This window comes from Coffea eugenioides, chromosome 2 (assembly GCF_003713205.1).
Source record: "Coffea eugenioides isolate CCC68of chromosome 2, Ceug_1.0, whole genome shotgun sequence".
In the NCBI taxonomy this organism is placed as follows: domain Eukaryota; kingdom Viridiplantae; phylum Streptophyta; class Magnoliopsida; order Gentianales; family Rubiaceae; genus Coffea; species Coffea eugenioides.
This window is the reverse complement of record NC_040036.1, coordinates 10623480-10647784: the sequence shown is the minus strand read 5'-3', so window position 1 is coordinate 10647784 and position 24305 is coordinate 10623480. Positions and strand designations below refer to the sequence as shown.

Sequence of the window (24305 nt, the reverse complement as noted above, 5' to 3'; positions counted from 1 at the left end):
AAAAAAATAAAAAGAAGCTTTTTTAAGTAACTACACCTATATTTATAGACAAGAACAATCTATTTGTCTAAGACATAGATTCCATTTAGATTAACTACTTTTAAAAATATTTTTGAAATATTTTACTCCAACAATGTATCTAAAAAACTTTTACTTCTATATACGTACTAATCCCAAACACTCGGAAAATTTTCCTTCTACGCATTTGCATATTAGGTCCGCTTATCTATGTAGAGGATGCAATCAGATTTATGCTTTCAATACATGAGGTTGATTTTGAAATTGAATTCTTGATATAAAACTTCTTATATTAATTAGTTATGGAATCAAATATTCTGGCTCATAACCATAGTGATACAGCTGATCATCCCAATCCCACGAGCGAAACAAATGTTATATCGATCTACATGAACTTATTTGACTAATGCCATAACACAAGATGTGTCTTTGACTCCTTAATCATGCTCGACCAACTTAAGCATCTACAAATAGTTTTATGAAGTTAGTACAGTCGCTAATTCAAACACATTAGATCACGTTACATAAGCACCTAGTAAATGTTGTTGGTCAGCCGTTGTCTTCGAACTCCATGAGCTCCCACACTGCTGACTTTTGGCTAACAACATGTTTGGTATCGGAGTAGGGTTGGACTGGATGGTAAGAGGAGAGAAATTGTCAGTAAAAGATTATGAATTCAAAAATTTTAAATTTTTTTTAAAGTCCAGTACAAAATTTTTCAAATTCAAACAAAAATAAATTTTATTTATTTTTTTCTGGGGAACGGTTGTCAACAATCAAGCGTTAGAGTAATATATTCCCTTTCCAATTTTTTTAAAATGTTTGTTGTCACGTATCTATGAGTTTGATCAAGTAATTGACTTCTTAACCTTCATTAAACCTTCGCGATTAAACCTTCGCGATGGCGAATTTATCCTTCCACGTCAATGCATAATCACGAAGGCTGGAAGGTATTATGGGAATTCTGTAATTTGGGTCGTGGCACCGCCCGGAGCGGCGAGAGCGGAGACTCATGTGCCGCCTGCGTGAGGGGATGTAATAGCCCATGTTGTGGGACCCGAGGAGCACGTTACGGCGTCGGTAGACTGTAGACGACTAAGTCCCACACGTTCTTCCGACGTGGCTCATCGGACGGGTTGGCGATCTTGTGTGGAGCCCACACGGTAGGGAATCAGCCCGGTATAGCCAGCTTGGAGTTGCTGGTGCGTGACTGAGCGAGTGTGTTCCAGTGCAGCCGCAGCAGGACAGCAGTCACGTGACTTTGCCTGGGGATTCGAGCAAGATATTTTAACATTCCTTTGTCTTCTTGAAAGCGTACACGTACGACACGTAGTCATTTCAAGAGAACTAAACCAGAAAATATTCATGCAAATCAATTCTAAAGAGAGAAGGAGACACATTTTACCATTTCGGCCATGGTCAACCGAATTAGGGGCAGCAATAGTTGTGGCAGCACTCGTTCTGCAAAGTTGAAAAAATATTGCAATATTTTTTTAAGCGATATACGTAAAATAAAAAAAATTAAAAAATTAAAAAATTAAAAATTGTATTAGTAATGTAATTAATAAAATTACAAACAAATCACCGTCCAAACAATTAAGAGAAGCCTTTTAGAGTTTTTTATGTGCACTAGGTTTCAAATCCCACTTAATGCATTATAAGGAAGCATTTGGATAAGAATTTATTTGGATAATTTATTTGATCCAGTTACTGTAGTACTTTTTGTGATGTGATGTATGTGAGATAAAAAGGTGATTGGGAATTGTGTGTATAATGCAAGTAAAACAAAATCTGAAATTTTTATTCCAAATTCTTGTTGTCCAAACAAACTGATTGTGTTTCCTTTAATTAAAAAAATCTAGAAAGTGCAATATTACATTTGTTCGGTGTAGCAAGCCATGCATAGTACGCGAGTAGTATAAATTGTTTGTCGCCTAATGTAGCAAATTATGCATAGTATAAGAATAGTGTATATTGTTGCTGTTAGATTTAAAAAGAAAAGGCTAGTATCAAACACTTCACCTTATAAACCACTAAATTTTAACTCAATGACCATAAATCTCTTTACGATATAGATCAGAAGTTTGAACCCTATCTGCAATGAAAAAAATTCAAAAGAAGTGTCAGAATACTCCTTTAGGTTTATGTACCTGATAATTTATTATAATCCATTATACAGTTTTTTTAAGCTTTTTTTTATAAAATGCAATAAATTAGATTATAGAAATATTATTAATACGGCAGAAAAAACAAAAACACTTGCCTTGTATTGCGGATAGCAAACGATGCATTGGCTTGGAATGGTCGTGCCCAAGCGGCACAACTATTTTTAGCTGTACATTGCGGGCAATTCCACCACTCGGTGAGATGCTTGATGGCGAGTAGTGTGGTAGAGGAAAATGACTGCATAGGTTTTCCAGTGATGATTAAGAAACTCGAGTAGCATCATGATTTGTTTGTGGGGTCCAAGAGGGATATCGAATGAGGGGCACCCATGAACAGCCGTACATCAGACAATATCGTGATTGTATTTGTGATGTGATCCAAAGGCCGCATTGCGGGCCAGGATAAAGCATAGGGACTGTATGGTAACGAAGTCTAAAGTCCAGAACAAGAGACGGCCGAAACCCCAGAGAATTATTGCTTGATTTACTGCAGTGTTAACGACTGATGATTCTTAATAATATGTTTTTCTATTCATTTTTAATTCCGTGATTTTAGTCTAAAATAAAATAGACATCGCTGCTCCAAATCCATCCGCCATTTGCACGTGCTCCATTCCTTCTAAAAATCAAGACTGCAGCAAGCTTGCACATGTTGTCTAGCCTTGGCCATTTTTCTCAATTAATCTCCATTGTCATCTTCCGTGAAGAGAGGGAGGAAATTTCAGAAATTCTATGCAATAATCATGTGCACATGTTGTCAAAGGAGTTGAGTTTTTTCCTTTTCTTTTTTCCCAGAATTATCTTAGAAACACATCCCATTTGAATTGCCATTTTTAGGAGTTTCTATAAAAAAAAAATTTTAAAAAATGTACAATAGCAATTTAATGTATGTGAAATAAAAAATAATTGAAAAATGTGTTCACAGAAAACGTAAAAATTTTCTGATTTGGTCAACGAGCTAATCTCACAATAGTTAGGTTAATCGCAGTCTATTGTGCTAAATGCACATTGTAAAGCACTGAGCAAGTGCTCGCTTGTATATATTTTTGTTTCAATCAATACAATCTTGTCGTTTCGACAAAAAAAAAAAAAAAATAGCGGTAAAGAAGGAAGAAAAGAGCATCAAAAACACAAGTTGGATATCAGGCTATCTATCACCTTTGAATCTCATCAAGTACGTTATTTATCCATTTATTTCTGATTTGTACATGACAGTCTAAAGCATGCAATAAAATTACGTAGCTCCATGCTTACACCCTATGATGAAAAATATTGAACTATCGGCCTCAAAATCTGTGAGAGGAATGAAACTAGCTTCCATCAAGAATTCGCAAACTTAAATATGAGGAAAGATGCTTCTCATTTTCCATAACTTTATTGGCAATCAAACGGGGCCTGAAAAAGAGGGTGACTACACTGATTGATTGGTGAATGTTTCATTAGCTCGAGTGTGGACCTAATATTTGGTGGTTGATACCGGTTTATTAGTTTTGTAATTGACAACAATTCTCCCATTTTCTTCTGGTGCCCTTGGAATACTAGCAAGTAATGTCGGAGTGGGTGGGAAGTGAGTCCTCATTCCTCATGCCATGGGTCATAGGTTGAACGGTCAAGATCATGCAGGTATGCCAAATCCCTCATCTTCGTTGTACCTCACGTATACGCTATCATGTACCTCCCACCTACACGAACCGTAAATTCTAGTGCCAGCGTTCCGTTCGAAGCGAGTTCGAGCCGAGTTCAACCTTGCTTGGCAAGATCAATGAATCAAGTTCGAGCATGATGATATTCGATTCAACTTGTTTACATTCATATCTCTTCCAAGAAAAGTTACGTACTCTGATGAATGTATATGACAGTTGAATTTCTATAAAATGGAAAATCAAAATATTGATGAACAAAAGTATTTGCAACAGGTTATTGATTTTATAGATAGATATTGAGCTTGAAACGCCGTAATGAAAGGAAAAAAAAAATCAAACAAAAACATTCAACAATTGCGAACTGATAATAAAGGTTTTACAATTTGCGAATACACGTTGCAAAAAGTACGAGACTTTGATTAGTCCACTTTCAACAAAGTGCTACTACAGTTTCATGTCGAAAAGGAAATATGTTCCTCCAAAGTATTTTTTTTTTGTTTTTTGTTTTTTGTTTCTTCTGCCAATTTCCAATGCAGCAGGTTCATCCTTGCAATGGTTATCTATCGTATAATATGACCGACACCGACAATATTTGTCCTCCCTTGATAACGCTCGAACAGCAACTTCCTCATAACGCATGAAATCATCGAAAATCCATGCAAGTGATGGTTCTGCTGAATAAAGCCAATGGCAACTCTATTGTCATCATTCTTCCATTGCCTCTCATTTCCTTGGGCCGAGATGATTGTGAGAATTAACTATAAATGAATCTCATCTGTTTCGAAATACAATAATATAATAATAATCTGATCTTTATAGCAAACAAAATAAATTTTAATGAATTCGGGTCATTATTATAAGTTATTGTATTTTTGTGTTACACAAATTGTTCGTGCTTGTGTTAACAAGAAATGTTCCAATAAGGGTTTTATGTTTGTAAATTGTACGTGCAACATATGCAATAACAAAATCAAATAAATATCCAAAAGAAGTAGAACATTTAGGCGGATAAATGAAGCATGTCTAAAAGAATCAGAAGCATATATATGACCTGTTGCCATAAATTATCTAAATTGCTCATGACTTTTGCCCAAGAAATTGAATCCTTTTACGTGTAAATTCCATATGTTTTCCCTGAAATTTGCCACGTTTACAAGAACCCTTTTGTAACCTCTTTTGGAATTATGCTAGCCTCATTTCAATATCCTTGGGTTTCCCAAATTACTTTTGAAAATGCTAGCAAGGGTGGGAGAGAACACTACTGCCGTCTCTAATCCAAAAACACCACCTAGAACAAAAACTAGAGCAATTGTCAAGAAAACAAAAGTAGAAGCTTAGATTTCATTTTCAAATTATAAGATGCGTTAATAAAAGTTCAGAAAGCCGAAAGAGTGATCATAAAATGAAACACAAGTGGACAATCTTTTCGGGTACGATAAATAGCATTTAATTTTCGTTTTCTCGAAGTTGTACATGTACTTAAAGATTTATTACTCCCAAAACAAGTTCTTTTTTTTTTTTCAGAAACTGAAATAAACTCACACACACTTAATTAGACTAAGCACCAGAGTTAACAGTTAAATCGGCCCAAAACAAGTTCTTGATAAATGACAAAATGTGATATTACTACAATATCAATTTGAATTAAAAAAGAGAAGAAAAGCAAAGAAAGAGGAAGAAAGCACATGAGGCTTAGACCACTTGAGATACTTTGTATCATTTTTCGGTGCCAAATTTAGTGTCAGTATCACTTCTCAAAGCAGTTTTTGACAACAAACTTTGCTGCCACATATATTTTAAGTGGCTAAAAATGCTGCTAATTTACCGGGAATAAATCTGGCGTGTCGGTGCCGACACTAATTCTCGCCGACAACATGACCGGATGTACCAGGTGACAAAGCCTGTCATTTTAGTGTTTACCGGCAAGCGAAGGTACCGGTTCGGTGGCCCATGCCCAAAACTGGAAAACCCACAAGCCCCGCGTCCCGTGTCGGTGGCGGAAAATTTTGACTCCCGTGACTCCTCTATTCTCAACGGTTTTCCGTTGCGTCCGCATCACCTCAAAATTTTCAACTCCTGATTTTACATTCTCGCAATTCATTGCTCATTTAAACTTCCATCTATTTTTTAAAAAAGTCTTTTACTTATAATCTCAAATTTCATCTATATTTACAACAAAAACAGCATTAAAGAAGGGATTAGGTTGTAATATTATTATAGTTGCATGGTGCAAAAAATCTTAGATTACAGTCTCTTGCATGCTTAATGATTTTTTTTTTGAGATGCAATTATGTCTTTGAACTTGGAAATAATTTCTAAATTTAATTATTTGACTTTCGTGCCTAAAACCAAACTTTCTTGCTAAATTGTCTTTTCTTTCTGTGCATATGATAATTTAGTAAATAACAAAAAATTTTGTCAATATTTACGACATCACGAACTGCAACTTTTTTGAAAGATAAAGTAATAAGTATAATCGTTTGACAAATAAAATCGATTGTGAAAAATGTTCCAACATCCATTGGTATGTTATTAATTGGATTCTCCGGAAAAAAAAAATCTTCATTTTTGGAATCTGGAAAAAAGCCAATTAGAGTGGTTGCACCATAAATTAGTGTTTTGAGTGTCCATATATTTTAAGAATGTATCAATTCTAAACACCACAATGTGGCTATCAAGAACCATAAAAAAAAAAAACAAGGGATTTGGTTTTAAGTCAACCCTTTAGTATCAATTTTTGAATGATTTTAATTATAAATACCTAAACCCTAACCACCTATTTAGATATAGTACAAGGAATTTCCCTACACATATAAACAATTAATTGCGTGTATGTTTGGTTATGTGTACATGAAAAGAATAAAATACATATTTTTTGTATTATTTTACTTGCATTAGTTCTCAATTCACGACATGCTGTTCTCTAACATGTGAGCTGGTATGCAAAATAGGTAAAATTCAGACCATGTGATGTTGCCACGTTGTTTTAATTTGTTCTATTTTAGTATTGTAATTACAGTTTTTGTCATTATAAGCTGACGGTGACGTGGAAACTAAAATATACTATGCATTACCGACCACAGCGGTAGCCGTTTAAGTGAAAGCGATGCTTTCATGTGAGATTATATATTTATATGCAAACTAAATCAAATTCGTTTCAAAATGTTAATGGCACTAAAATTACTCTGATTTACTGGATCAGGTCAGCAGCTGTTTGGTTAATACGTTAAGAGTTTCCAGTTTGATGTGTAAACGACATCTCAATACTTAAAAAAAAAAAAATTCACTGTAGTTTGGAAAAAATAGGGCAAAAAAAGTCTTTGATGAACTATTAATACTTACATTAGCAGAATAGGAAAGATTATTGATTCTTTAACCAATTTAGTGAATGAATTTGGCTTAACGAATGTTCAGTTGACACTGGTTAAGAGGGCCCTTAATTTTAGTTAGTTATTAATTTAGGAAATTTTCAAAATACAAGAGGTATAATAAATGTGAGCGTGTGTCTCCGTAAAGATGAATATGATGTGAATTAAGCGTGTTAATGAGTGTCGACTAATCCTTAATAATCAGTGAAATGGTACAGATATATTTTCTAATCCACCTTCTCACTTTGTTTATCTTACATACATCACATCATAAAAAGTGTTACAATAATTATTTTAAATAATTTTTTTTGTGTTTTTACCTCGCAAACAAGTGTACTTAAACAACTCACAAAAAGAAAAAAAAATCCAAGCCAATAATTGTAACAATTGGTTTTAGGGAAAAAAAAAAAAAAGAAGAAACAAGAGGCTTTCATGGCATGCACGTGACACGTCGGCGCCGCGTCAATCAGCTGACATAAACACGAGACCGAACGCCAGTATTTATTTGGTTCCATTTTCTCAAAATCCTGAAAAGACAATTTTGGGGCAACGGTGCGGTAACTAGACAATAGACATTGATGAAATCACGGGATTGTTGAGGGGGGGTTTTTTAGGAAAGTCGGCAGAAACAAATGGGTGATGTTATTGGTTTCCCCATGCAACGGCATGTATCGATTCAAGTGACTGAAAACACTCAGAATTGCTCTCCCACTCCTCTTTAATTTTAATGCTCCACCCCTCCTAAGATCAATGAACTTGACTGATGAATTTATTTTTTTTTGCTTTAAGTTATAGCGTATTTAACTATTTAAATATGAAGCTTTTTCCTTTTTTATTATTAGTTGCTTGAATTTGCTCGAGTCCTTTAAAACTGCTTCATTTTTCAATGAAAATTGGTTCCACTTAGGTACTTTTTTACCATAAAAAATAGCTATGCTTTTGTATAATCTACAAGCGATAATGATACAAGAAAATTTTGATACAAGAAAAATTTGATAGTCGAATCAAGAACCTTATCTAATATTACACTAGCTCAGCTAAATTGGATCTTGCGGACAACTCTGCCATAGTCCAAACGGAAGATGATCCAATCAACACTTCTGGCAGTTACATACATCTAACAACTGAACAAGGCTGATGGGCCTTGCACTCTATGAAGCCCCACTACTCATAATCGCATGGCTTGTACGATGAAACCGCTGGAGCCCACGGAGAAGTGCATTGCATCTCATGGAGCCCAGATAAAAATAACAGAAATGTTTGTTAAAATGAAAATGTCAAATGATTACAGGTGATTTCACCAGTAAGTTGGTGGTACGCTTTCAAGTTCCTAACCAGATTGATACTTTCTGGTAGGCAGTAAAAGAGAGACAAACCACATTTCATTCTCTGATTTAGAGCAAGTCCTCAAGAAATGGCAAGGGAAGATAGATTAGATTGGAAATCCCTTTCCGTTGTGGTACATTTCAACCATAAAAGTCAACTCTATGGATTTGAAGTTTAATCTTGAATTGCAAAGAATAATGGCATTGAATAATAAGAATTATTCAAGAATGTAAACCTTTACAAATGAATGCATCCCCCAACAAGCTGATAAAAAAAGAGAATATGTACTAGAGATGTTCAGCTTTTGCTGGAGTAAGAAGATAAATGCTCCTAACACATCATGGTTCAAACTTCTTGCTTTTTTTTTTTTTTTTCTTTCCCCACATGTTCTATGCACTAGATCAAAAAATCCTGTATGCGGTCAGTTACTTTGAAAATGAAGTTCTCTAGCCTGTAATGGAGTCAGTTGAAACGGATTTGGACGCATCTAGATGATTAAGCCGACATGTTCCAAGGAGGAATTCAGGAAGCTCTTCCTCTGTGTCAGCCTGCAAATTAAGTTTAACTTCAGTTAGTGATTTGAAACAATTTTCCTCCCTGTCACATTCTTATTCTTTTCATCTGTCCAGTTGAGGCTTGATATGTTGGCACTTTTGGTGCAAAATCAGCAAACCCTGTTCTATGGTAAAGGGGACTTATTGGTAAGTACAGTTGATGCAAACCATTATGCAGAGAAAACCCTTGTTACCTGTATCAAGAATGCCATTTCTATTACAAGATTGTTCAAATATCCCAGAACAAGGCTGACCACACCCCTCGCCACAGTCGATGAACCAACGTCGATGCCAAGCTGAAACAATTTATAATTTATTTGTTTCGGTTAAAATCAAATAGTCAAACAATCATACATCTCATTCACGGTGTTCAGCAATCATTAAAACGTAGTTCTGTATCTCACCTCCAAGTAGTTCTTTCCACGGAAGTAATGCACTTCAAGTGCTTGACCGACCAAACAAGCTTTCTTACCAACACTCTGCTTCACTATCCACGATCCCTGACCCGATCATCAGCAGCGAGTAAGTTACAGTAATATCGAAAAAAGTTGGAGATAGTGGCAGTGAAATTTTGGTATCGTGTCTACTAAATGAAATTAATATTCGCGAAGGTGATGAAGACCGTATTCATGCATTTTGTTTATACTACAACATTTCTTGCTTCCCTCGCCAACATACCTTAGATATGTATGGTATGAGCTTAAACCTCGAATTCCTGAAAGCATCATCTCCATTAACGAAGCGTTCCAGTAAAGGTGCTTCTTCCAAGGGACTTGTAAGCATATAATACAGTGCCAGACTATATTGAGTTGTGCCGGGAACCTGATATATGGGGTACAATGTCATTATCGTAGTAAATTTAAAAAATCATCTAAAAAAAGAACAGTTAGAGGGGATAAAGGAAATTCCTATTACCTGAATGTTAATGATGAAAAAGAACTCTGGTCCGCCTTGAGCTGCATATTTCTGCAAGGTTCAAACAGGGAATGAATAAGATAGCAATTTTACATCCATGAATCTTCCTGTGATTTTTGTGTTCTGGCCTCTTTAAATGCTGCAAAGCATAAAAAAGTAGATTTCAAAACCCATAAAGAAACCTGAACAATGCCTCCTGGGCGACCACCAAGATCATCTTCACGCTTGTCAGATCTTATCCAATCTGCAGCCACCATTTGCATCAAAGTGCTTTTTGCCTTAATCTGGTAAAAAATCACAAGTAACATGGAAAATGGCTTCACGGTATACTTACTTTGTGTGCACAAGAAACAGCAGAAACAGAAGCAGCAACAAATGGCAATGATGATTCACAAATGAAGACAAGAAGCAAGTGATACCATTTAAGGCTATAAACCACACATGCATCCAAATCTGATGTTATTCTAAAAGGTGGCAACATGCTAACGCGTGCCTTTTTTTCACTTCTTCAACATTTATAACTAAAATCAATGAAGCAGCTCTTGTAGACTGCTACAAATTTAATGAGATCTCTAAGGATTGCTTATTCATTGAACAAAGATGCCAGTCGAAAATTACAGATATATAGTCTGCATTCATACTTGTGAAGCGCCCCCCTTTACCAGTTGACAATATCACATATAAACATGGTTGGTTGGAGTTCTGCAACAATTAAAGATACTGATCCGTCAAGGACTAGATTTTGTAGTTCAAATATTTTAATTACAATTCCAGCTCGCTTAGGTATCACTGGATAAGCCAATCATAAAATTACTCCCAATAAATGAGTTATCCAAAGACATTCCATTTCATCATGTTTAATCCAAGGGATGTAATAATTCATGACTTACCTATTAAAGTTCAATCCCCCATCTATAGAAATTAGGCAGTCCAAAGAAACTTTCAAAGCTATTGAAAGGTCACACTGATGGTGCTCTAAAATTCAAAGTACAAGTTCTAAGGTAATCCCTCCATAGCAGTATGCAATGTCACAACATTTTTGACAAAACTTTGAAGGGAGTGAGAGATGACCTTTTGATGGTCTTCCAAATAAGTACTTCCACGAATTAAAAATGATGAAGGATCACCAGCTGCCCAACTGCATGGCATGCTACAATTTGAGTCTTTTGCAAGAGTAGCTCCGTAGCGGCATGAGATATTGTCTTCCCAAATCGTTTCATGTAAGTCCATGTAACCCTTTTTCTGGACTGCAATAAAATGTTCAAGCATTTGCTATATTAGAATTCACATTACTAACTGTATCCAGCCATTATGCAAAAGAAAAACTGCATAACCACCTTAGGACTAACCTGCTAAATCATGGAATATTTTAACAAAATTGGCAGCTGATGATAATTTTGGCGGGTATGTCTCCTGCTGATTTCAAATAACTATATCAGCAGACAAAGTTCATTTGTAAATTTAGGGAAAGATATTATGGCTTAGGTTAATCAGAGTATATTCAGTTAGGAAAGCACACGTAACTAATGTTTCATAATCAGCAGTCAAATACCCAAGTGCAATAGGTGGGAAAAAATTAAGAAAATATCAATTCAGAAATGAGATCTGAAACGTCTATAGAATTATGTTCAAGGAGGAAAGGAAAATAAAGAAGCATCATATGTCACATCTGATAGCCACATGGATATAGAAATATTTCTCTCCACTGGTTTACCACCAGCAGGCAGAAAGACATATCAGTGCATGAAGACTTTATAGAGAAGGATGGATTGCATAAGAAGCAATGCATATTTCATCTTTCAACAAAAAGATAACAACCAAAATTTTAAATATGCGGGCAGGGTCAGCATAAGAGAATCAATAACCAAGAAATTGCATTAAATAAAAAGTTAAATTAGTTGACATGCCTCCTAATGTAGACCCAAATATGACATTAGGTAAAGGAACAGAGGAATTGCGTTCCTCAATTGAAACATGAAGCATTTTTACATCATTCTATTCTAGTTGGGTTGACCATTCAACTTATAAAAAAAAAAAGAAAAAGGAACACTTAACCTGGGTAATCAATAAACAAGAAAAAGGAGGCAATGGATAAGCAGGTTGCGAGGGATCACAAACTGTCACCGAAAATTATTTTTCCCCAAAGTTACCTGCCCCATGATCAACTAAACTCGATACAAACATAAAGTGTGGTTTCTGCTAAAAAATTGGACAATCAGCTAACAAAGGATTAAATGATCACTTATTGAGATCCAATTAGCAGAAACATCCTGGAATTGAAATCTGAACAGGCAAAAATCTAGTAATCAATCTCACTTATCCCACCTATATTCATTTATGCAAAGATAAAAAAGATTAGTTATATGCTTTTTAGCTACCATAATCATTGAAAAAGCAGATAACTGATGGGAGAACCTCACAATATGACAATTTCCCATAATGGAAAACTGCATCTTGCAACTCTTAAACTTTGGAACGAAAAAGAAAGAAAGAGAATTCTAAAGGCAATTCCTAGTCATCCCAAATATACAGATGGAAAAAGAAAAAGATAAAATATAAAAGAAGATATTTATGACACATGCAATCAAACAAAATTACAAGATAGAGTCCTGTAAGGTAAATCAATTCTAGATTGTTTCATATTCATGGAAAATTAGATTGAAATGTTCACTGTCAGCAACTGAAATAATACGAAACAAAGAAGATTTTCTGGACTTAGAACAACAGTCTCATTAGAAAAAATAACTAAGGTTTAGCCAGAAAGTACCAGGTAACGCAAATCTGGACTTGTGTTCATGCCCCAACCATGTTCCAGATCATCATCTGATGGTTCAGGAACGTCAAAAAACTCGTCAGCTGCATCATTTAATTCCACAAGACTTGAAGATCCTGAACGTGGATTCTCTACCTCATTCTCTATTTTGTCCTCCTGAATCATTTTTAAATCAACTTCCTTCTTTATCTCCTCAAATTCATTCTGAGGCAAGCCAATGTCTCTTGTTGACTCTCCCAACGAAAACTCATAGGAGAATTTTCCTGCCTTTGCTCTAAATAATTCTCTTAGAGCTGCAGCAATATGAATATAGAAGCCATTATAATCTTTCCATGTGCTTCACTAGTTCTACACAAACAACAACGTGAATCTTCATAATGACAAAAACTTCACCCGCAATTCTCCCCAGCCAGCGGATAGTTATTGATCTTGCAGATGCTTTTCGACGATATAATTTCCAGAACTTCCAATCAACGGCCAGCATGTGTTTTACAACTGATTCCTTCCCTTGATTCAAAGGAGATATGACAAATCCACCACCTGCATGGTTGGAGAAACGAAGTGAGAAAATTAAAATAAATATAAGCAAGCTAGCCCAATTTACAGCGACTTTCCGAAACACTATAATTTTGCTGGAAACTTTTTAACAGTAGTATAAGCCAGAATCGTATAACAGCTGAAGCATATGCTATATAAAACATAAACATCAACAATACAATGCTGACTCCTTTAAGCAAACATTCTTTGTACTTTTCACTTGATTGAAAAGACTAGTGAGTTTTCAAATTCTAGATTAATTAGCACGATATGGCCTCTACGTTATAAAGTTTGATGATGGCAGCAATTTGTACTCCTGGAACATGGATATTCAAAATTATTAACCACATTAATTACTAAAAAGACCCTCTGAGTTCAAGAACAATGGTCTTCCTTTAGAAAAGAAGAATTTCTACTCCTGAATAATCGTGAATAAGCCAGACCAAGACTATAGGGTCAATAGACAGAAAATTAAAATGGCACCAGTCCATATGTCCAAAAGAACCTTCAAATTCCTAAGAAACTTGTGATAGAAAATTTAAAAAGAAACTTGAATAAGAGCCCACATCTCAAATGGAAATCATTTAACAAACGGCAAATATTTCCATCTTGGAGCATCAGATATTGGATGACATCAGATAGACAGGTCCATAAGTTCACTAGCAACTACGAAGATTCACAATTGAGATTTTATGTTCCAAGTCAAAGCGTACATTACTTTTAAGGCAGGCTCGGACATATCCAGGTTGAGGTGGGCACTTTCTGTGAACGACAGAATGGTAGAGAATTACTGCCAACAGAAAATCAGAAAAAATTAGTCATAATGCTGACAGCAAAATTTACAGATAATTTTATCTTCAGACATGGATACCATAGGTGCCATCATCTTCTCTTCTCCAGTAACGTCGCACCAGCAAATCTCTTCGTTTCATACCCCTGCAAACTACAAGGTGTTAAACAAACAAAAGACATTCTGGAATAATTAACTTTCAAGTTAAAAACTGACCAAGAAAGCCAATGGCTATACAGCTTTATGTGAAGTATATCAGTATGACCATCAAGGTGCTCAACCACGTTGCCTTTGTAAATACAGAAATCCCATCTGCCAAAAACGAAGTTCAGATTCCAAGTCAAAGTGCAAATTCTAATTGATACATGATTCTAAAACTTAAGGAAAGGCGTGATGAAACCAAATCCTCAAATGAATTAGCCTTTCATTACTTCATCTTTTGAACATGGTTTCTTATTTGAAAAGGATATCATTTTTGTTATTAATTCAAATGAATGTATAACCAGCATAATGGGACAAAAGTAGTATGAAATTAGTCAGAAGGACCTTTTGAATATGGCAGTAACCTTCTCAGATTCTACTAAATATTTGTACGCCCTTCCGAGAAACTATCCCAGTTTATGGGTACCAAATACAAAAACCACAAGAAATTGCCACTAATTTATTTTTATTTTTTTGGGGTGCAAATCAAAGACATTTTTGGATGGATATTGTTGACAGCAAGTGTTATGTGATCTGTTTAACTTCAGGCATATGCAAAGCACTTTTCTTATTAACCAACTGGGAAATCACCATGTCCTGATTCAATCAAATTGAAGTATTGCAAGTTCCAAAGTTTATTAATGGTGAAAAAGTTACAGGGATTGGACTGCATGGCAAAAACTTTTATGTTAAAGCAAATCATTAAACAGCATGGATGCTTTCACTCACTTAAGTCACAGATCCAGAAGATACAGGGATTGGACTGCATGGCAAAAACTTTTATGTTAAAGCAAATCGTTAAACAGCATGGACACTTTCACTCACTTAAGTCACAGATCTAGAAGATATTAATCGTCAATTACATGAAAGCATGTCGAAAAACATTCTACTATTTCCAAGGAATTGCCCAAGTTAATCTGTAATTTCCCCGTACGTGTGACTGTAAAGCTTCAAAATTCTTCTATCACTTGTTATATTCCCAAGAATACAAATACAATCTTCTAATAACAGCTATGGTGAAAGCAAAGCTGAGAACTCAAAAGATAGGCAAACTTAGCATCTGTCTTACTCTGATCTTGATGGACCAACAGACATTATTGTGCGGAAAATGGCTTCTGAAGTACCTTCGACAACTCCAACTGCCATTATTGCTGGGTGATCATCCCAAGCCTGATATCAGAAACATCTCTTACAACAATGAAAAATTGTTCAAACTGAAATATCCAATGATTTCCAGTTAATATGGAAACCAACCTTCCCACCAGGATCTTGATTGTTTGATTCCTTAAATAGCCTTAAACCTAGAAGATGAAAACTGATTAATATCACACGCATCATGCACTTGACAGAAAAATAGTTGTCCCTTACCATTTTGACAACCAAATATTTTCCATGGTGAAGGTGCAATAACATCCGATGTCATTGCATCCACAGGCATATGAGTCACATAAGTACCATCCATGAAATTTTTACTAGCTGTCCTCTTGGAAACACTCAATCTGCCAAAGAGATCTTGATAAGTAAATGCAAAACAAACAATTATCCAGATTGACTTCCCCCTGGGACTAAACCAATCCATCCCCAAAGAAAAAAGTAAGCAGAAATTTCCAGATATGGAGTGATACATTTGCTGGACAATATTAAAAAAGACACCAAATGCTGATAATCTTCATTTACAAGATCATCTTATCACAAAGATTTTGTTGTTTAAAAAGAAAAAAAAGAAGGCAGCTTGATCCAGATGGATCTTAACGTTTTTTCAGAAGGGATTATATCATAGGAGGTGATTTTAGAAGCAAATAAATGTAATCAGGTTACCAATAGACATCAATGTAACAAGAAGACTATATTTATCTGCATGCCACTAGACCTCTGATCAGTTACCAGAAATTTTCTAATTGCTTTGTTTATCAAATTTTCATCTTTTAACAGCAATTTTCTGCAAGGAACATCAGACAAATGATATAGGACACCTGAAGGGCTGCCACTTTCTTTTTGAAGAAGCTACTACACCATTGACTGGGTTTAGTGCAACATCTTGCAAAGACCGGATCCAATTAGCAGCTTCTTCTGAACTGCTTGCTCCCAACTGCAGAAAAATTCCGTATCATTACCATCCATACTGTGGAAATAAAATTATAAACTGAAAAATTAGTACACCTTCAGCCGATCATTGTGATTTGACGTATTGTACAAGGTGAAGATGAAGAACACCTGTTTGCAGAGGGAAGAGTCTAGTTAAATAAACAAAATGAAACTAATTTGGCTGCTTAATTGCCTTTCTGTACTCAAATAAAGGATTTTAGGGACTTACTCTTCCGTGATGGCTCTCCCTTCCATTATCTGTGACCCGGATGCAGGAGTCTATAATTGCACGTCGTACTGGCTCCTAAGACAGGAATGCTATGTGCAAGTCAGAAAAAATTAACTATAATGTTTAGGTTTAAATCTACAGTATTTGTTTCTTCCTGAGTTGCCAATGAGATGAAAAAGTAAATTGACATGCATAATCAAGCTGAATGCACATTAAATGTTCAGATGTTTGGGCATCACATGCAATTAGCAGACAGATCTTTAAGCACACTGAATGTTAATCTTCTTTTGTTGAGAGCAGAGGCATTAGTCATATGGCAAAATGTTACCTACCATAAAAAAGAAAAGGAAGAAAAAAAGTTCTACATTCTAGTTACTCTGAGAACCCTTTCTACAGCCTGTGAGGGATTCTAGCTAAGCCTTGTTAGAAAAGAAGCTCTAAGTCCGCCTTCCAGACTCACATGGCCATGCAAGCTTGTTTTCATACTTGTTCAGACTAGACAGTTTTATTTGTGTTTGCTTCCTGTATTGATTGAACTGAAGAAGTCATCATATCAACCCTGGATTGATGATTCGATGTTTACCATAAAATTTTAGCGTATGAAGTTCGAAGTGTATAAATTTCTCATAACTAAGTACGTAAAGTTTCCATTTTCTATCATGCTATTACAACAATCTGGTTCATGAAATAGGAGCATGAGTTTCAGGACTACATCTCAGCATTTGCCATTTTTCTGGTTGGTTTTGTCCAAGTCATCCATGGAGCAGCCCCAAAAAAAAAAAAAAGGCATCAATGGGGCAGCATGAAGTTATATCGACACAATTTTCCTTAGCAATTATAGTAGGCAGATCCAATCTAGAAAAGACCATTTACTCATATCATCTCTCATGTTCACCATAAAAACATCAAAGTGACAAAAAGACCTAAAATTGTGTCCATGTTTGAATAGTTATCCTACTGCAACAATTTGAAGGCTTAGAAAAGAGAACTAATGCTCCCTAAGACTCTGTACCCCTAGCCAGCTACCATCTAGCTCCAATTGAATATTATCTACACTCAGTATCATCTCTACTGTTTCAGACCAATTTCAAAATTGACATACTCTGCCTCTAATTTTTCACATCCTAGTTTGAGTTTCACTTCCATAAGTTCAGGCTTAATATTGCAGGATAAGGTTTAAAGCGTTTTTAAACAATGTTTTCCAGGTCTATCATGTTGTTGCTCCCCGTTACAGATTGTCAAATCTCCAGTATGTCACATTTATTGATTAAGAAAAACAACATGAAGCTCCAAACGCTGTTATCATTTTCCTGCTGAATACAAACTAAAACACTAATCAATCAAGTGTGAAAAGAGCAGGACAATGCCAATCAACTCCATTTGCTGCAGCAATTGATTTATTTTTGAAGGCATACATTTGAATCAGATATCATTGTCTGTTAGCATATGCAATTTGCAGCTGAGTTCACCCACTGTTTTCCATAATTCAAAGAAGAATGAACCAAAAATAGTGATCTTTCTATACTGTAGTTGCATCCAAAAATAGATAACTAGTTACATACATAAATTAACTGATTACTGCAAAGCATCTAATGAAAATTTGAATATCAATAAATAAAAGAAAAGACAAAATAAGCTAAAATGTGGAGCATAACGAGTACCAATAGAAGACTTGAATGAACCAACAAGCTACTCCAAAAATAAGGCATAAGCACCAAATTAGCAAGCAGCAAAAATCACATAAAACCAGTATTGATAAAATGACAAAACTAATTTCCCAACAAATTATTGAATGCAACTCTTCATCAACCCTCCAAAATTCATAATTGATTTTAAAAGTTAAAATACATGTAATATCAAAGGAGTAAAACCATAATTGTGAAGGGCTTATTGTGAAAAAACCTTTGGAAACCTCCTTTTATCAACATAAGCTTCAACATTAACATACAACAACAAAACCATAATACAAGAAATTTTGCAAACATGCACACCCCGTTTTACTATATTACAAAAGTGCACCCCCGCAATAGCCTGAATAAATTCATGCATGATCAAATACCATATCGGGGAAAAAAAAAAGCACATGAATATACGTGTAATACATGTAAAAGGTTGGTGTACCTCTCTCTCAGAAGTTGGTACAGATTTGAAGCTCTTGAGGCAGTTGTCTTCAAGAATGAAGTATCTTTTACGTGAATATTGCAGCCCAAACCTATTGAAACGAATGAGGTAAAGCCACCCCTCCATTCTCTCTTCACTTTGTGGGGATTCCATTTCCAGAAAAACCAATAAAGATCAAACTTTTGTTGGATTTTCTTCGCAAGAAGTTTTCTTTTTTTTTTTATGAATTTTTTTAACTATCAAAGAAAATTTCTAGAACCCATTAAGGAGCTTCCCTCTGTTTCCTTCAAATTCCTGAAAATCAACGAATTGAAGTTTTCAGGATTGCATATTTGATCAATCAAGATGGCTGATCATTTGCAAAATGATGAAGGAAAAAGAAAAAGAAGGGTGAGAAATGGGAAGGTGAGAAGAGAAGTGATGATCCTCTGATTCCTAAAGGAATCAGAGAATCGAAATGTTGCAGAATGCCAGAACCTCTCTTGGAATTTCTTGGCAAAACTGCTAATGTATTGTGTCCTTTTGTTGGTTTCTTTCTTCTCTTTTGTCGTCGTTGCTTTTATTTTTTATTCTTTTTTATTTTATTTTTTAAATTTTTTTTCGTTTTCTTCTCTTCTCCCACCGTTTGAAAGTAACTGATTGCGTTTGTTTATGGTGAGCAGGAGACAATGCTGACAAACATGTGATTTTACCATCTTGTCCCTGATAAATGTTGTACCAAATGGGGGAAAAAAAGAAGAAGAAATATCACCTCCATTAAAAAAAAAAGGTAATCAAATGAAGGGACCAATTGTACAAAATTAAGTCACATTAGTACTTTTGCACCTGTTAACATTTATTTGTACATTAAGATATGAAATAAGCGCAAAATGTTTACTAGTTAATTAAGGTTCATGTTTCTTTATTTTTTTTTTCTTTTAGAGCATTCAAACTTGCAAGGAATTTCAATCTTAAAAGCCATTAATTGGCCAAAAGAAGGAGCAAGCACTGTTATTTTCTTAGTAGCTAGCATTACTTTCATATTTTAGATAATTAATTAATACGGTGCTGCTTTTTTTTTTCTCTTTTTCTTTTACGGAATTAGTTGATGTGGTACTTGTGCAATGAACAAACGGATATTCTCAATTGTTGACAAATATAATTCACTTCTATAAAGAATGTGATCCCTAAAGTCCATGATAAGACGAGCTACATTAAGCAACAAAGGGGAATTTCTTAAACATAATGATATGTTTCCTTCCTTAGTAATCCTCATTACGGATAGAATAGAGTTATTGGAACATAATGCAATTGTTTTTGCTTATTCTCATTGCCAAATATAACTATATGTAAATGCAGAGGACAAACTGGTAATTCTAGAAGACTTTCGGAAATTTGATGCTATTTGAAGTGACTGGTCGACCTTTTTAGAAAAAGAAGTGGCTTAACATAAAATAATGCTACGAGTAGGATACATTGTGGGGTGGCGATGATGTTGCTGCTTTCAAATTAATCTAATCATATACTACTACTAGGCAAAATTGAAAAATCTGTAGTCTTTAAGGCATATTTTTGGCTAGAATTAGGAAGGGAAATTCAGAAACATATAGGATAAAATTGCCCGAAGAACCCAAAGGGTAGACTGAAATGAAAAAGGGAGTTTCGGATTTTGACATAGAATGAAAAATTTTGATTGTTGTTTAGGCTGTGGTTGGTACCCCATTCATTTCATTAATAATGATTCCTCGTTCCTTCCAAAGATTGCCAAAATCAAGGCGGGCAGTGCTTATCTGCCACTCCTTCCATTCCACCTTTTTACATGGTCAAACCTTAATCAAAATTTTTCTCCTTTCTGGCTCTCTCCTGTTCTTTTCATTATATATCTCTCTCTCTCTGTCTTTCTCGTGCAACTCATTTCATCATGTTAATTGCTGAGGAAGCAGGCCCATGAAAGTTACCACAGAAGCAGTAGTGAGTATTTGTGCAGATGTTTCTCTTCCCTTTTTGTTTTTCAGTGGTAGCATGAACAAGAGCAATCCCTATATATGGTTAGGTTAGGCCACGAGCCATGCACAAACATGCATGCTCGCAGTTGTTGGCAGTGATAATAACTTTAAGCACCAAATCCTATGGATTTCTTACAAAGTGTTTGGATAGGGGATTGTTTGAAAAATTTCTCAGAATTATACTATAGTAAGTTTTTGTGATGGGCTATATATATGAGATGATTGAAAATTAAGATAAAAAAAAAGAGTGTTGAAAAAAACATATTTATGATGCAAGTAAAATAAATATTTACAAAATTCTGAATCTTTGAGCCATTTTGGGATTAAAGAGCTTAGTATTATGGGATAATTGCAGAAACCTCCCCTGAGATTTCTGACATTTGCACTGACCTCCCCTCTAGGTTTAGAAATTGCATTCACCTCCCCTGAACAGTAACAATTCGTTGCAGAAACCTCCTTGACAGCTTTTGCAGAAGTGAGATAAGAATTTTCTTCCAATTTTGCCCTTACTTGCTTGACAATTATTATTTGCTTGACAATTGCTTAACTAATTATCTAATTAGTTAATAGTTAAACTAATTAACTATTAACTAATTATCTAATTAACTATTAACTATTAACTATTAACTAATTAACTAATTATCAAATTAATTAATTAACTAATTATCTAATTAACTAATTAACTAATTAACTGCTTAACTAATTAACTAATTAACTAACTAACTGATTATCTACCTAATTAACTAACTAACTAATTAACTACCTAATTATCTAATTAATTAATTAACTAATTATCTAATTAACTAAAGTTGTTGTCTATTCGAAACTAACAAACTATTTGCATGTTAAACTAATTAACTAAATCTGTTGTCTGTCCGAAACTAACAAATTATTTGCATGTTAAATTAATTAACTAATTAACTGCTTAACTAATTAACTACCTAATTATCTAATTAATTAATTAACTAATTAACTAATTTCTGTTTATCTAATTAACTAATTATCTAATTAACTAATTAACTAAAACTGTTGTCTATCCGAAACTATTAGATAATTAGTTAATTAGATAAATAGAAATTAATTAATTAGTTAATTAATTAATTAGATAATTAGTTAATTAGATAATTAGTTAATAGTTAATTAGTTTAACTATGCAGAAATAGTTTGATTAGTTAATAACTATTAACAATTAGATAATTAGTTAATTAGTTAATAGTTAATTAGATAATTAGTTATTAATTAATTAGATTATTAGTTAATTAGTTAATTAGTTAATTAGTTAAACTATGCAGCAATAGTTAATTTAGTGTAATTTTTATTAACAAATGTTTTGTTGGGTTTGATGAAAGTACTCATCACATTCATTTGGTAAAATTAAATCATGTCAAGGGTACTTTAGTAAATTGATCCACTTTTGCCTATCAAATTGCCTTCAAATTTTCATAGGGGAGGTCAGTGCTATTTCAAATTTGATAGGGGAGGTCAATGCTATTACTATAAAGGTCAGGGGAGGTTTCTGCAATTATCCCTAGTATTATAATATCCACATTTTCTTGAATTGAATAATTTGGCTCTAATTGTACCTTTTCAATCTCTCCAGTAGCCACAACGCGTATAGAAACCAAGGATAAGTGGCCAAACTGAATCACATAGGACAGGACATTCTAAAACACACAATAATTGGTACAATGCCAAGAGTCTAATAAACTACTAAGATAAAATAAAGAGCCACTAATCAATAAAGAAAGAAGGAAACTATTAGGCATTTGCCCGTTTGACAAAAAAAAAACAGGCATTTGCTAATTGCCAGCCAGCCAGAAGCAGGTGTGATCTTGATCTGCTTGAGTTGAGCATGCATAAAGTTGAAAAGATTTGAGGGATGACTTCGCGTGGCTTTACTTCTGATATGTGGTCTTCAATAAAAATGGTTTCTTAAAGAGATATGTATTCTTCTTTATTAATTCGCAAAAGACATGTTTTCTTTTCTGCAGAAAAAAGACATGTTTTCTTTATTGACATTATCGTAGCTAAAATAACTTTCATATATTGAACATGATGATTTTCTATGTCCAGGTGAACTACTGATTGCACTACTGACTCTAGTTATTAACCAATTTCAACTAAGCAAGCATTTATCTATCTTCCCCTTCCAAAGGGGACAAAATCTCTTTTGAAGTTCCAATGCATGGTATCTCTTGATCGACAAAAAGCAAGAAGAAGAAAAAAAAAAACAAATGTTGACTGTAAACGGCTTTAAAAAATGCATATAATTTTCACATGACTCTAATTAACTTCTTTGTCTTACTGCAACTTTTCATACACAAGCCATGCAAATAGGCAATGAAACATATATTGCCACAGGTGTGGCTCTTCAAATTCAAACGGGTGTATAGTGTACCTGTCTGGTCTGACGGTGATTCAATCCATGTTAGTTTTTTCATAGGTTCAGTTGGATCCCCTAAAATAGGATAGCGTAGACAAATACCAAGTGTCAAAAAAAAAATTCCATGGCTCAAACGAAGAACTCTTCCAATTATTTGCCTACAAAAATTCTTAGTCGATCCTTGCAACGTAGCTTCTGTGCGTTTGACTTTGTACGCAAAATGGACATACAAAGAGATGTGAAAGACTGAAAGTAGGTACAGCCAGAGTTAGTACTGCACACTATCTAATCACCCTAGACTTTTAAGTTAGAATGGCAGGCATCTGCCTAAAATTAAATAGCTTCCTGTTTTTGCACTGTTTTTAATCCTTACCTGGTAATATTTGTTTGTTTGGATTGCGGTTTATTTGCCAAAATATATTTGCTTACATCATTATTACAATTTCCAACACACCTTTTTATCTTCCCAATTACCTTTTTATCTCACATACATCACATCACAAAAAGTGCTACAGTAAAAATATCTCTAATAATTCACAATCCAAACAAACCTACGAGTGAGATTATAATAGGTTTCATTGCATTGCTAAACAAACTGTCTCAATTATTAAATGGGTAGCGATGAGAATTTATTCTATTGGGATTAACTTAAGAAGGAAGGCATGCTAAACCGCCAGAAAGCAGCTTAATTAATGCAATCCGAAATTATTCGCCCCTTTTAGATTATTATTATTATTATTATTATAAAGTGTGATGACTTATTACTACTATATATATATATATATTCTTCCTACCAATGAGTTATTTAGCCCAGTGATAAGTAGACAAGGTTAAGGTAAATAAGTTTACGCCTAGTAATCTTTTAATCTGAAAGTTTAATAAGTTTTCCACCCACCTAAAAAGCTATAGAGTGTACGTGGATTAAGGACCAAACCAGAAAAAGAATTAATTTCCAGCAATTGCCTAACTAAAGAAATTAAGGATGCCAAGACGACCAGTAATCTGCCTACTGCACTCGTTGTGATATGGATTGACCATTTTGACAAGAACCCTTTTAATTATTAAGATAGTAAAGACTTTTCCCCAAGTTCCAACCTTGCCTAATCATTTAGTCATGCCCTTTGCCCTACAACATATAAAACAAACAAAAGACTACTGTTAAATATTCCTATTGCTTTCTTGTTCATCCAGAACCCCCACCTTGATTGTGAT

The 24305-nt window shown here is 34.4% G+C and overlaps 1 protein-coding gene across 1 annotated transcript; it reads right to left on the bottom strand.

The window, feature by feature from the left end:
* Positions 1-8724: 8724 nt before the first annotated feature.
* LOC113763327 (protein ENHANCED DISEASE RESISTANCE 2-like) lies at positions 8725-18878 on the bottom strand. The gene is made up of 20 exons (XM_027307097.1): positions 18726-18878; positions 16605-16679; positions 16451-16504; positions 16264-16379; positions 15659-15789; positions 15545-15591; positions 15360-15460; positions 14306-14401; positions 14171-14235; positions 14018-14089; positions 13156-13302; positions 12757-13055; positions 11339-11402; positions 11061-11236; positions 10172-10273; positions 9990-10040; positions 9753-9896; positions 9479-9574; positions 9269-9370; positions 8725-9068 (listed from the first exon to the last, which is right to left on the bottom strand). The coding sequence occupies exons 1-20, from the start codon at positions 18876-18878 to the stop codon at positions 8967-8969; spliced, it is 2193 nt and encodes a 730-aa protein (XP_027162898.1). The 3' UTR covers positions 8725-8966.
* Between the last annotated feature and the right edge of the window lie 5427 nt (positions 18879-24305).